This window comes from Halichoerus grypus, chromosome 6 (assembly GCF_964656455.1).
Source record: "Halichoerus grypus chromosome 6, mHalGry1.hap1.1, whole genome shotgun sequence".
Lineage (NCBI taxonomy): Eukaryota > Metazoa > Chordata > Mammalia > Carnivora > Phocidae > Halichoerus > Halichoerus grypus.
The window spans coordinates 122,474,784-122,487,849 of record NC_135717.1 but is presented as its reverse complement, the minus strand read 5'-3'; the positions used below and the strand labels follow the sequence as shown (position 1 = coordinate 122,487,849).

Genomic DNA, 13,066 nt, shown 5'->3' with positions numbered 1-13,066 from the left:
GAAATAGGACCCTTCTGTACTCAAGAGCAAGGAGAAACTGGAGAATTGAAGCATCTCAGTCCTCCTTATCAGGCCATTTCAGGTCCTGGGAAAGGTGATGGGAAAAACTGAGTATAACACAGTGGCGGGGGATGCTGAGCCTATTAACAGGAGAGTCTTATGAGAGTGGTCCTGACCCTAATCTAGGATGTCTGCCTTGGTAGTCTTCCTAGTCCTTTAGGAGAAGCTTGACAAGAGAATATGGGGGAGTAACCCCCCCTGCAGGCCTTCCCCACTAAGCATTACCCTTACTTGGAGTGGTTTCCTAAATAAGGAAAGGCAGGGAAATGGACTTCCCTAGATGAGAAGGAAGAGGGATCTCTGGGAAGGGGACGACTGTGGGATATATTTCAGATTGGGCTACTGACTTGGCACAAGAACTGAGGTGTAGGTCTCCAGATCTGAAGAAATCTGGGATTCTGACCCCCAGTTTCTTCTTGGTCTAAGAGAAGAAAAAGGTTTTTTTGTTTCTCCTAGCTGCCTAGATGGTGGGGTGTTGCATTGATTTGGGGAAGTAGGAATGGGCCAAGTGGGCAAGGCCAGGCTTTTGAGGACGCCGTCTATAGACTTGGGTCAGCTGCAGACTTCTCTGCTGCCTGCTTGCTATTCTTCTCACAACCATGTCCTCTCTCCTCCCCTTCCAGTCCTGGGCCGGGTGCTGGAGGTGACAGATCTCCCTGAGGGCATCACTCGGACCGAGGCAGACAAACTCTTCACTCAGCTTGCCATGTCTGGCGCCAAGATCCAATGGCTCAAAGATGCTCAGGGGCTGCCTGGCGGGGGCGGGGGGGACAACAGTGGGACTGCTGAGAATGGCCGCCACGCGGACCTCGCTGCCTTGTACACCATTGTGGCTGTGTTTCCCAGCCCCCTGGCTGCCCAGAATGCCTCTCTTCGCCTCAACAACTCTGTGAGTCGCTTCAAACTTCGAGTGGCCAAAAAGAACTATGACCTGAGGATCCTGGAGCGAGCCAGCTCCCAATAAATGGAGGAGGGGAAGGGACCGGCACAGTAGGGGTGGGGGCAGGGTGGAGGGGGTCGAGGGATCCTGACAGATCACGGACAGAGGCAGAAAGGAAGGTGACAGACACTGAACTGGAGCCTGAGACAGTGGGGATGAAGATGGAACAGACACACTGGCACTGGACTCCTCCTTGCTCCCCTGCCATGGGTCCCCTCTTTTTCCCCTGGTTGGCCCCCCTTGCTTCCTTCTCCTTCCCATCCTCTTCTGTCATTTTTTATCTCTTCTCCCACCATGAAATTAATTTTTTTCATATTTTTTTGGTCAGGTAGAATTGGGAGGGTCCCACACTCCCCTATTCAATCTCCTTACCATCCCAAGCTCCCTTTTCATTTCTGGTCTTTATGAATATATTTATATGGACAGAATTAAGAAAAGCAAAATTGATTTCCCCTTTCTCTCACTTCCCCCATCTTGTCTCCCCAAACCCCAAAGAGTTAAAACTTGGGCCTCCCCCCACCTCCCAGAACACTTGTATATTGTTTGTTTGAGGTTCGTGCCGCAGTAACAGACAGTATTTAATTGCACATACAGATGTTTGCTGGGTATATTCACTGTAAATTTTATTTAATCTGATTTTTTGTTTGTTTGGGGGGTTACTTGGGGGGAGGTTGATTTTGTTTTTAAATATAAAAAAAAAAAATCTGTCACTGGACGTCAGTCCCTGTTTCTCTGTTGCTGCCCTGGTATGGGTGGGAGTTGGAGGTCCTGGGTAGGTACAGTCCCACAGCTGTTGGAGGGATCTCATATAGGTTGAGATGGCTTTCCCTAGCATATGCACACATACCTTCCTAACACTATTCCCTCATCCCATTCTCCTCCTTGGACATAATATTCGGACAGGTGGCTGGGTCTCCAATGGGACCTTTGTTCTGGGCTCTCCCAACTCCCAACTCCCAGTAAGTGTGGTTTCATCAAGCACATCCATTCTCAACTCCAGACCTCTGAGTCCTTATTAGTAAAATAAGAGACTTGGACTAACTAGCTTACCTCTGAGGTTCTTTCCACTGTGTTAATTCTGTGATACTCATTTAGGGTCCTCATGGCTGTCTGGGGAGGGGTGAGTGAGGTCCAAAACTGGGTTGAGATGGTGGCCTCATACGTGTCCAGAATCTGATCTTCTGAAAACGTTTCAGGGCCGGAGGACTTGGGCCTGTCTTTAATACAAAAGCCATTGAGTGTTGCGTGGCAGAACAGAAGTGGATGTTTTTATAGTAAAAGCTACATCAATTGAACTTGCAGTGCCAAGATGCCATATTATCCAGGCATGCTCAGCAGTCCTTGTCCTATGCAACTGAAGAAAGGTGAAAAGCAGACATTCCCTACCCCGCATGGACGGAGCTTTTCCTCTCTCTGCAGCTTCTCAAAGCTAGCCCTGTTGTTGTGCAGCCTGTCAGACCGGGGCCATTAAGAGCCATCCAGCAGGCCCTATTCAATCTCACCCACCCCTTAAAGAAAGAAAAAGAGTAGTGACAGAAATGACAAAGCACATGACCCTGGAAATCTCTTGGGTTTGGGTAGCAGTGTCTCTAGCCAGGCTCCTCTGAGGCTTGTCTGACCCAACCTCCAGTGTAATCCTTTACTTCTTACAGATACAAGGGATAAAGCAGCACTACATGACCACATCCAAATGGCTGTCCTCCGAGATGGGAGTATCTTCTCTTTCAGCCATGTCACAGTCCAGAGTAGGAGAAGGCTGCATCCCTGCGAGATAAGAATGCCAGATACCTCACTGACCCATAAGTTCATATACCAGGGCATCAGATGAGGGAGATGGAATCAGGGAATCCAAATGATTTCGCAAGTGTGGGGCATGGCTATCTTACCTCCAGAAGTTTGCAGTCCTCGTGGGGAGGCAGACATTACTTAGAGAAGATAACCCGCCCCCACCATGTGGTAGCTATTGTCTTCTGTCCAGTGGGAATGAGACCATCTCTACCCTGACCATCAGACCCACACTCTCCCAGAATCCCTCAGACAGAAGTCCCAGCCTGGATTTTTTCAGTAGCTCTTAGATTTCCCTTCACCCTGAGGACAAGATTTTAGAAAGGGGGTGGGGGGATGTTCCTAGGGGCACTGGAGGGAATAAAGCAGTACTATGCATGTTCTTCACTCCCTTTTAGGATGGCAGCGAGGTACCCCTCCAACTATCCATGGATAAGGATGCAATCTAGTCTGGCTGACAGGAAGCCTCTGAGAACTGAAATTCTCCTTTCTTCACCAGTTCCCGGCCCTTTCCTTCCTAAAGGTTTGAGGTAGAGGTAGATCAATGTTTGAGGGTGTAAAAACACATGGCCGCAGGAAAGACAATGGCTAAAAAATCAAAAGTTAGTTCCTAAAGTAGGTCCAGGGAAGGTAGAATTGGAGAGGTGTTTGGACCTTGGGGAAAGCTGTTTACAATTTCATCTTTACCTTCAGTCATCCAAAATCACCTAAATGAGTATGCAGCATGAACAGACACTGTCCCTTCTTGAATTTAGCTAGACCTGACCTGTACACCATAGATAAAAAACCAGGGTATAGCAGCTCTGGGGGATGGGAGGAGTTAGGGTCCAGCCCAGCCCAGACCTCCCCGTGTCCAATTTCTCTGTGTCAGCTGTGTCGCTCAGCTGTCCACTTTCCTCCAGCCCTGTCATTTCAGCTCTGACACCAAGGCGAGAGACTGGGAGGTCTACAAATAACGTCTGGGTAGCCGGTGTGAGTACAGAGGGTACTGGGGGGGCTTAGCCCCCAAGGAAGAGGACCAGTCCTCCCCCAGCACCACCATCAAGACCCCAGGGGCTCCCTCTTCCCTCCACAGACTGTGGACTGACTTAGGGAATCCCAAACGTAAGTTGCCTCTTCATCCTCTGCCCATCGCCAGAACTGCTCCCCGCAGCTTCCCCAATCTGTAGCCTATTCAGTGTCTTCGTTCCTCTCTTGCCTGTGAGTAGTTAGGGTTTTAGGAGTGAAATTATGACTCCAGGACAAGAGCTAGGATTGGAGGGTGGGGTGGGGGTGGTGTCAAGGGAATGGAGTAGTAAGGGAAGGAAAGGCTCATATTACTCTGAAAACTTAAAATAGCTGAGGACTGAAGCAGGCTGGGAACTAGGCCCCGGGCCCCCGGGACTCAAGAAAGGGGCTGGGGTGAACAAATGTCCCCAGCCCATCCCTCCAAGCATGCTTCTGGACACACACATTAAACCTCTTGAAGAAAGGGGATCTGGGAAGATGTGTGTCACATCTCTCTTGCCCACAGATTCCCAGGAGAAACAAACTAGGAAAATCCCTAAACCATGCAGCTTTGAGCACTGTGTTGGGGCTGGAAACGGGTGGCCCCGTAGGGCAGGGAAGGATGTGCATCAGTTTGAGGAACCGGTTGGGAAGTTCTTTGGTCTGTTGCGCTTTTCTCTGGACCTCCATGGAGTCTTTCTGTCGATAAGCCTGTGAAAGGATTTCTGTTTAACCAAATTTCTCCCAAAGTCTCCCATTCAAGGACCACCCTACGGTGAGGGACAGGAATTAGGACAGGGACAGGGAAGAATGGCAGTCAGGGATTAGATTTCATAGTGGGGTCCAACCTCTTGCAGGATGACAGAAAAGGAGGTGCTGGAGTCCCCTAAGCCCTCCTTGCCAGCAGAGACTCGGCAAAGTGGGGTGAGTCTGGGCCTGTGATCACCGGTGTGGGGAGCTGGGAAGCCACCGCAGCCCTTGAATGTTTGAATTGATCTCACTTGTATGTGACTCATCCATCGTCGGAATGCTAGCCTGCACCTGCAGCCCCCAATATCTCCTAATCCTGGGGTGTGCCCCTTGCCCACGCTAGAAAAATGTTTAGTTAGCTTCAGCCTTACCTGCTGTAGAGAGCGTGACAGTTCTTTTAACTTTGGGTTTCCTCCCCTCCCCCATCCCCGCCCTCAGCTACAGAGGCTGAAGCAGTTATTCAGGAAGGAGCCTCCGGGGACAAAGGAGATGGAGCTTCCCCCAGAGCCCCAGGCCAATGGGGAGGCAGTGGGAGCTGGGGGTGGGCCCATCTACTACATCTATGAGGAAGAGGAGGAAGAAGAGGAGGAGGAGGAGGAACCACCCCCAGAACCTCCTAAGCTTGTCAATGACAAGCCTCACAAATTCAAAGATCATTTCTTCAAGAAGCCCAAGTTCTGTGATGTCTGTGCCCGGATGATTGTGCGTGAGTCACGAAGGGAAGTGGAGAGAGTGTGATGTTGGAGGCGGGGGGGGGGGGGGGGGGGGGTACAGGCTCAGGAGAGGAGCATTTGTATAGCAGGCAGGCTGGGGCAAGAGGTGGCTTTAAGAAAACACTATTAGAGGGGCGCCTGGGGGGCTCAGTCAGTTAAGCATCCGACTCTTGATTTCAGCTCAGGTTGCAATCTCAGGGTCTTAAGTTCGAGCCCACAGGGCTCCATGCTCAGCAGGGAACTGCTTGTCCCTCTCCCTCTGTTCCTTCCCTGCTTGCGCACTCTCTCTCTCTCTCAAATAGATAATCTTTAAAAAATAAAAACAACACTATTAGAAACTGAGAGTGTTGGGTCCTAGACGGAAAAGGGACCTGAGAGCTAGAGTAGCAGCACTGGTACAAAGGGAAGGGGAAATCAAGAACCTCACCCAAATGTTCTTCCCTCTCCCAAGTCAACAACAAATTTGGGCTCCGCTGTAAGAACTGCAAAACTAACATCCATGAACACTGTCAGTCCTATGTGGAGATGCAGAGATGCTTCGGCAAGATCGTGAGTAGGCTCTGGGGAGCGAGAAAGTAGAAGGGAGGGGACGTGTTGCCAGCACCCCCACTTCCAGTCCCTCTCAAGTCATCACTTCCATTTGCCTGCTTTTTCTTTCTCAGCCCATCTCTTTAAGAAGGGGCTGCACTCATGGGAGAGATGGGGTTCTGGGCCATACCTTGCTGTCTCTAATGCTTTCTCCCATCCCATCCTACAGCCCCCTGGTTTCCATCGGGCCTATAGCTCCCCACTCTACAGCAACCAGCAGTACGCTTGTGTCAAAGATCTCTGTAAGTGCTCCATGTGGGACCCAAGGGAAAGGGCAAGCCTAGAGATGGTTCCAGCACCACCTCTAGATTTGGAAGCTAAATTCTGAAACAGAAAGATTCTGTTTCCCATGGTTCTCTCTAAACCTAATATTTTAGCCAATTTGAAAACAGAGTCAATATTCCTGTTCTAATAGCTGAGGGAGGTAAGATTTAGCAAGGGCTCTATATGTCTAACAGGAGACCGAGACAAGACTGAAACCTTCATCTGCCTAGCTTCAAAATCTGGGCTCTTCCTCTGTAAAACTATTTCTAAGCAAGAACAAGGATTCTTGACTGTCCTCCTCCTTGTTACAGAGTAATACCAGTCTCAGGGCTAGACCAAGAGCTGTGGGCTTTCTGGGCAGATTCATAATTCGGCAACCCTTACAAATTCGTTGACAATTTACTCAACACTTATTTGGAGGAGAGGCTGAACTTTATGAGGAGCATGGGTGGAAAAAGGAAGAACCCACTGGTGGCAGCACCCCAGCTTGCACATGCCACTCAGTGGAACAAAAAAGCCAGCAGTTAAAGGACCACTCTCCCTAGAAGGGGAATAGTGATTGTGAGCATCCCCCAAATCCCAAGCAACTTAGTAGCAAGGTTGTCTTTCCAACATCATAAAATGCTCTGCCTGGAAGCAGTGCTGGTATTTTTCTCCATCACATTACATTTCCAGTGATGTTTTTAGAGCTCTTTATAGATTGATGACCTAGATAGGCCCAGCTGACCCTACCCTAATTACACACACACACACACACACACACACATGCGCGCGCGCACGTATCCATCTACTCGATCCCACCTCTCCCTTACTTAGGTCTCTCTTTCCTCCAGCTCTTTCTCTGCTTCCCCAGTAATGGCTTCTTTCTTCTTCCCATTCCCACTAGCTGCTGCCAATCACAATGATCCTGTGTTTGAAACCCTGCGCACTGGGGTGATCATGGCAAACAAGGAACGGAAGAAGGGCCAGGCAGATAAGAAAAATGTGAGCACCATATTTTCCTCCTGAGGTCCCTCCGAGAGATTCCATTGAGCAGTGGGTCCTGTCTCCTCTCTGGAAAACTGATAGAAGCTAGGGATTCTCTTCCCCTAAAATCGCACATAACCCAACAGACACATTTTTGCATGCAATATTAGAGGGCCTCAGGTTGAGAACTCCCGCCATAGCATGTATTTTCTTCAGAAACTCCCTTCTGGAATTGTCAGATTAAGTACCATACCCCACTGAGGTCTGGGTCCCAGGCCCCCGGCATTGCTGGACAACAGAGGCAAGAGCCATACTTTTGGATTTGGGGAAGCAAACCTATCATGCCAAGTAATCAGAATTCTAGAGCCATGAAGGGTCCATGAATATCATCTAGTCTAACTCATTTATCCTATAGATGAGGAAACTGAGGCCCCAGACTAGCAGCCAAAAGCAACTTCATTTCTTTTTGAAATAGAGTTACTAGATTGGTAATGCCATAGACTTGCATTCAGTTTGGCAAAGAATTTGTTAGCATATCCTTATATCTTTCTGGACCACCAGGATGGACTGATATGGTTAACAGTTAGATGGAGTCCTAAAATTGGATGAATGACTGTGCCCAAAGGATCCAGGTCCTGTAGGGAATGTCTAGCTCGAGGGAGATTTCTGATACCTTATAACATGATTTGGTCCTCGGTCCTCACCTATGGAGATTTTTCTCATGGATGCAAATGAAAATATAAATGGTATTATCCCTTAAGTTTGTGGTAAACCTAGGAAGGAAAACTTATACACTGAACAGTATATTCAGATATCTTACAGACTAGAAGAAAAGCCCAAAACCAATAATTTGAAATTTTGTAAGGAAAAATGTACACCTCTGTTCTTGGATCAAAAATATCAACCATACAAAAACAGAACTAGGGATTGGCCTCAGAGTAGTTGATATGGAGGTTGGGTGCAAATTAAGAGATTTCTGTAGAATGAACTATGATTTACAAGGCCATAGCCATGTGATTTGACTTCTTCCAGAAAGGCAAGCACACTCAGGTTCTATTCTCTTAAGGGAATTATAAAAACTGTGCTGCCCATTTTTCTCTTACACACTAGAGTATTTTTAAGAACAGATGTAGTAAAAATCCTGGAATCAGCATCATGGGGAAGGGGGTGATTTGAAGGGATTAATTAAGGAAGAAAAGACAGGTGGGACTTACCAGCTATCCTCAGATCTTTAAGGGGACGATGTTTGTTCTATATTGCTCCAGAGGCCAAATCAGGACCAATTACTAAAAGTTACAGGGAGACCAAATAGGTTTAATTTAGGGAATTTCCCTCAAATGGCATGGGCTTACTTTGTAAGGTAGTGAGTTTCTTGTCATTAGCTACATTCAAGCACAAATGTGGATGGTCCACCTGCCAGGATGTTTTACAGGAAGCTCAGGCATTAGGCTGGTGGTTGAACTAGGTATTTCCTCCAAGGCTTCTTCCAACCCTGAGATCCTATTATTCTGTAGTTGGCTGGCCTGGCTGGAGAGCCAGGGCAAGTGTGGGTTCCCAAGAGAGCATCTTCTAACTCTGGTACCCCCTCCAGCCTCTAGCAGCCATGATGGAAGAAGAGCCAGAGTCTGCCAGACCAGAGGAAGGCAAACCCCAGGATGGTGAGTGTCACCCACCTCCATCCCTAGAGAGGGAGTAGGGTCAGGGACTCTGCTGTGGTACAGGGGATGGAGGGCCAAAGGGCATGCCAGGTTTGGAGATCAAAGAGGCTCTGCAACAGAAGAGTAAAAGAATGAGGGCTACCCTCCAGAAGCTAGAGACAACTTGTCGGTGTTTCCCATCCCAGGAAACCCTGAAGGGAATAAGAAGGCTGAAAAGAAGACACCTGATGACAAAGTGAGACTCCTTTCTCCCTGCAGGGACCCCAGTCCTCTCCCCAACCCAGGTCTGACACCACTCATGGCCTCAGCAGAAGCTCACACTTACTCCATGACTTCCCATCACCCTTAACCTGCCTTCTCCACCACCTCACACACATGTGCGTGAGCATGCATGCACGCAACAGAATCCTCTTAGTTCAGGGACCTGGAAGAGAGTTGTAATGTAGTATGTCTGGAGAATGCCCCTGCCTTGGACTCCTGCCCCTCAATGTGGGACAGAGGAGTCCGAGACTCATCACCTCCTTTCACCCCCAGCACAAGCAGCCTGGCTTCCAGCAGTCTCATTACTTTGTGGCTCTGTATCGGTTCAAAGCCCTGGAGAAGGACGATCTGGATTTCCCGTGAGAGGCCTTAGGACTGGGATGGGGGTGTACCGGGAGTGGAGAGGGGAGAGCCTGGCTCCCTATGGGAAAGGAAAAGGGGGCACTCATGGCTTGGAGCCTGTTGGGGCTGGACCTGGGCCAGATAGGTAAGTAAGCCCCCTAAATCTCAGAGGCCTCTCCCTTCCTCTCCCAGGCCTGGAGAGAAGATCACAGTCATTGATGACTCCAATGAGGAGTGGTGGCGGGTAAGAGAAGTGGCTGAGGCTAGGGTGGGACATCATTTGACTTTAGAATCAGACTGAGAGACTGATTCTCCCTACCATCTCCTCCAGGGGAAAATAGGGGAGAAGGTTGGATTTTTCCCTCCAAACTTCATCATTCGGGTCCGGTCTGGAGAGCGTGTGCACCGTGTGACCAGATCCTTCGTGGGAAACCGTGAAATAGGGCAGATCACTCTCAAGAAGGACCAGGTAGGGGTGCCTGGGTGGCACAGTGGGTTCAGCAACCGCCTCTAGGTTTCTCAGCTCGTGATCTCAGGGTGGGAAGATTGAGCCCTGCGTGGACTCTGTGCTTAGGGTGGAGTCACCTGAGATTCTTTCTCTCCCTCTGCCCTTCCTGCTTGTGTTCTCTTTCTCTAAAATAAATAAATAAAATCTTTAAAATATATAAAATAAATATAGATAGATGATAGATAGATAGATAGATAAAGGACCAGGTAGCTCTGGCGCCCCAATCCAACGCCAGGCCCCAGGGTTCCTCAGCAAACCATACTCCTTGCAGATCTTAACTCATTAATGGGGCTAGGATAGACCTCCATAAATCCGGGCTCCCCTGCTCTCCTCTTCTACCTTTTCCTTAATCCCTCTCCTACCTAAACCTTTAATCCTTCATTCAGATCGTGGTCCAGAAAGGAGATGAAGCCGGCGGCTACGTCAAGGTCTACACCGGCCGCAAGGTGGGGCTGTTCCCCACCGACTTCCTGGAGGAGATTTAGGCGTGCAGGCGCCTGCTGACGGGAGATACCCATGCCCCATTCTGGGCAGGCCCAGTGGAGGCTGGGGAGGAAAGGGGCGAAAGCAACTATGCTGGATGGGGGAGGGGTGGGAAGGCCCGGCGGAGCATGGCGGGGCTTCCGGGAAGGGACTGGTTCCCGCCCGCCTCCCCCGGCCTCGGGCCTTGGATACCTGGTAGGCAGAGCAGCCTCACCTGCAACTCCTCAGGCCCAGCCCGCGGGAGCTGGAAGAAGAACGCGTCCCCACTAGGAGGCGCCCCGGGGATGTGGGAGGCGAACTGTCGAACGCTGCGAATGTATTAAAGTTTTGAAAAAAGTTAGAAAAGTTTGTTCTTTAACTAGGGGCCGAGTAGAGGGCCTGTGAAGCGGTGGAGAATCCTCCCCAGCTGTGTCACCTCACTAGCATCAGGTAACCCGACATCAACCTGGGCTGAGGCCGGTGGGAGGTGAGGAGACAGGTGCGTCCGCCAGGCGAGGCCTCTGTTGTCAGTGAAGAAAGGGGAGCCTGACTGCAGTCAGGCCCCCGCGCCCCGGCGTCTAGAAGGACCTGGCACCAGGGTAGGTCCCCCTAGCTCTTGGCGATTTAGCCGCGAGCAGCCCCCCTTACATTTCGGAACCTGGCTCAGTGCCGAGCTAGGCCGCCAGGGGGCGATGCAAGATCTCGGTTGGAGAGCGAGGGACGGGGCGGGGGGAAGGGGGGGCGGAAGGAGAGAACCTGAGACACCGTGCCGGAGACCCTGGGCCTGGGAGGGGGTGGGGTGCGTGCCGTCTCCATGGCAACACTTCCTCAAGTCCTCTGGGAACCAAGCGAGCGAGGCCGGGGGGCCTAACCCCTCCCGCGCGGCCCCCGCCCCAGCCCTTTGCGACAGGTACCGAGTGAGAGGGCGCTGGGCAGACAGCAAACCGGCTCACGCGGAGACCCCCCTGCGGCGCGCCGTATGCAAATGTTATTGTTTGCATATGCAAATATGCAAATGTGCCGGCCCCGGTCACGGTGGCAGGTGGCGGGGAGCGGGAAGGTGTGGGGAAGGGAGCTGAAGGATACGAGGAGTTTGGGGACCTGGGAGCGGACCAGTGAGAGGCAGCCCGGGGTGGTCCCTGGAGTAGGGCAGGCCGAGGGTCTGGAGCTTGATGGCGGATGGGGGAGGGTCAGCCCCGCCAGTCAGGAGATCCTCTTCTGCCCGTTGTCTGCCAGGCCTGAGGTTGGCACCGCCTAGCAAGGTTGGCAGCGGGAGCCCGGGCACCATCTGCTGCTGACGGGGGGAGGGCAGAGGCTCAGCTGGGCTGGGGAAGAGAAGGGCCCGGGACGGACGCGCCCCCCTTCCCTTCCAGAAGGCTGAAGTGTGGAGGGGGTAGGAAAGCACACAGGAAAACCCAATGCGGAACCGGGTTCGGTTTCCTGTTCCCTTTGCCCTTGACTGTCCCGGACGCCTGGGGGCGGCGGCGGGGTCATAAAGGAAGCCTCAGGCGGCCCCCCTGTAATCACTCTTGGGCTGGAATAGGAGCCGATCACAAGCAGTCCTCCTCCACCACCACACACAAATCCAGCCTTTTGCCCCCATCCCTCCTCGGGATACGCCTACTAAGAAAGGCGTGGTGTGTGGGTGGGTGGTCGGAGGCCCGGTGCGGGGATGCTAGGACTCGGGTCGCATCTCTTCATCAAGAGATCTGAGGGACTCCAAACCAGAGCCCCTGAGATCCTCGAGAGGGCCCCCCCACAATGCAAAAGCAAAACCAATTTACTGGCTCATTGGGCGGCGATGCTGGTGTGGGGGTGCCGAGAAGCAGAGAGAGCTGCTGTTCTCCCCCCTCTACACTCGGGGGGCACCTCCCTCCCCCCGCCTCGCGGAGCCGGCAGCTGTCCCTAATTAGAGCGGCGGTTTAATTGGATTTATCAGCAGTTAATAGGAAATTAAGCGAAGGGCCCGAGAGAGGGAGGGCGGGAGGAGCGGGGAGGCCGGCTGTGCCGAGCTGGAAGGACCGGTGCTTGGGGTGCCGGGGATGGGGACACGGGCCCAGTATCGCGATTGAGCCCCATGATCAGCGCCCTCCCCCCAATACTTGCCCGCGGGTTGAGCCCAGGCCTGCCAGCGGAGAGCAGGACTCATGACGGAAGCAGGAGCGTCAGCGCCCCTGTGTGAGCCCCCAACGCCCCTCACTCCCACAAACGGCGGCCTAGGTGATGGATGATGTTGCCACACGCAGCAAAGGTCATAAGTCTGAGCCAAGGAACGGACTGAATTGAAAACAGACTGGAGGAGGAGCCAGGTTACCCGGTCCAGGACACAACCTGCACCCTACCCCTCTGCAGTGCCCACTCTGCTCTTAGCAAGGAAATTACCCCTTACAAGTGGGAAGATTGGGCAGCACGGGGGAATGAGGGGGAATCCAGAGTGACTGTCCCTTCCACACCTGCCTCATGGCTGTGTGGGCAATCCTGGCAGTCCCTATGCAGCCACCAATGTCCCTCTGTGGCTCCCCACCCCTCCCCACGTGCTGGGGTTGGGACCAGCTGGCTTGGCTGTTGTCAGAGTGGCCCAGGGTCTGCACCACCCACCCTGGGGGCCAAGGAAGGAAGCTAGCAGGCAGTCAAGCAGGGGAGCAGAGTCCACAGCCCCAGGCACCTCCTGTCACTAAGACCTCATTATGTGGCTAGGCTAACAAGGCCTGCTTCTAGAACCCCAGCAACCTCTCTGCCACACTCCACCACCAGAGAGCACAGACAGCAGCTCCTGCATGTG

The 13,066-nt window shown here is 52.0% G+C and overlaps 2 protein-coding genes across 23 annotated transcripts in view; both read left to right on the top strand.

Annotated features, from left to right (window-relative positions):
* Positions 1-1,457, top strand: part of R3HDM2 (R3H domain containing 2) — a 154,547-nt gene extending 153,090 nt beyond the window's left edge. For all 17 annotated transcript variants that reach the window (XM_078076164.1, XM_078076158.1, XM_078076161.1 and 14 more), the window contains one exon: positions 684-1,457. In XM_078076164.1, coding sequence (XP_077932290.1) covers positions 684-1,024 — 341 coding nt within the window. In that variant the 3' untranslated portion in view covers positions 1,025-1,457. The remainder of the gene's footprint in view (positions 1-683) is intronic.
* Positions 1,458-1,849: 392 nt separating this feature from the next.
* Positions 1,850-10,650, top strand: STAC3 (SH3 and cysteine rich domain 3). Of its 6 annotated transcripts, XM_078076168.1 has the most exons (13): positions 1,850-2,364; positions 2,653-3,889; positions 4,630-4,696; positions 4,961-5,228; positions 5,687-5,784; positions 5,993-6,065; positions 6,974-7,071; positions 8,645-8,711; positions 8,897-8,946; positions 9,246-9,331; positions 9,507-9,558; positions 9,646-9,783; positions 10,209-10,650. In XM_078076168.1, the coding sequence occupies exons 3-13, from the start codon at positions 4,631-4,633 to the stop codon at positions 10,305-10,307; spliced, it is 1,095 nt and encodes a 364-aa protein (XP_077932294.1). In that variant the 5' UTR covers positions 1,850-2,364; positions 2,653-3,889; position 4,630; the 3' UTR covers positions 10,308-10,650. The 6 variants fall into 6 exon arrangements, with proteins under 6 accessions (XP_077932294.1, XP_077932296.1, XP_077932297.1 ...); XM_078076170.1 differs by lacking the exon at positions 4,630-4,696; XM_078076171.1 differs by lacking the exons at positions 4,630-4,696; positions 4,961-5,228.
* Positions 10,651-13,066: the final 2,416 nt, after the last annotated feature.

Bases quoted from the DNA above. Each gene is read 5' to 3' on its own strand.
- STAC3 (XM_078076168.1), top strand. From the start codon at position 4,631: ATGACAGAAAAGGAGGTGCTGGAGTCCCCTAAGCCCTCCTTGCCAGCA. The intron at 4,697-4,960 runs GTGAGTCTGGGC...CCCCGCCCTCAG, and splicing joins CAGAGACTCGGCAAAGTGGG to CTACAGAGGCTGAAGCAGTT. The intron at 8,712-8,896 runs GTGAGTGTCACC...TTCCCATCCCAG, and splicing joins GGAAGGCAAACCCCAGGATG to GAAACCCTGAAGGGAATAAG.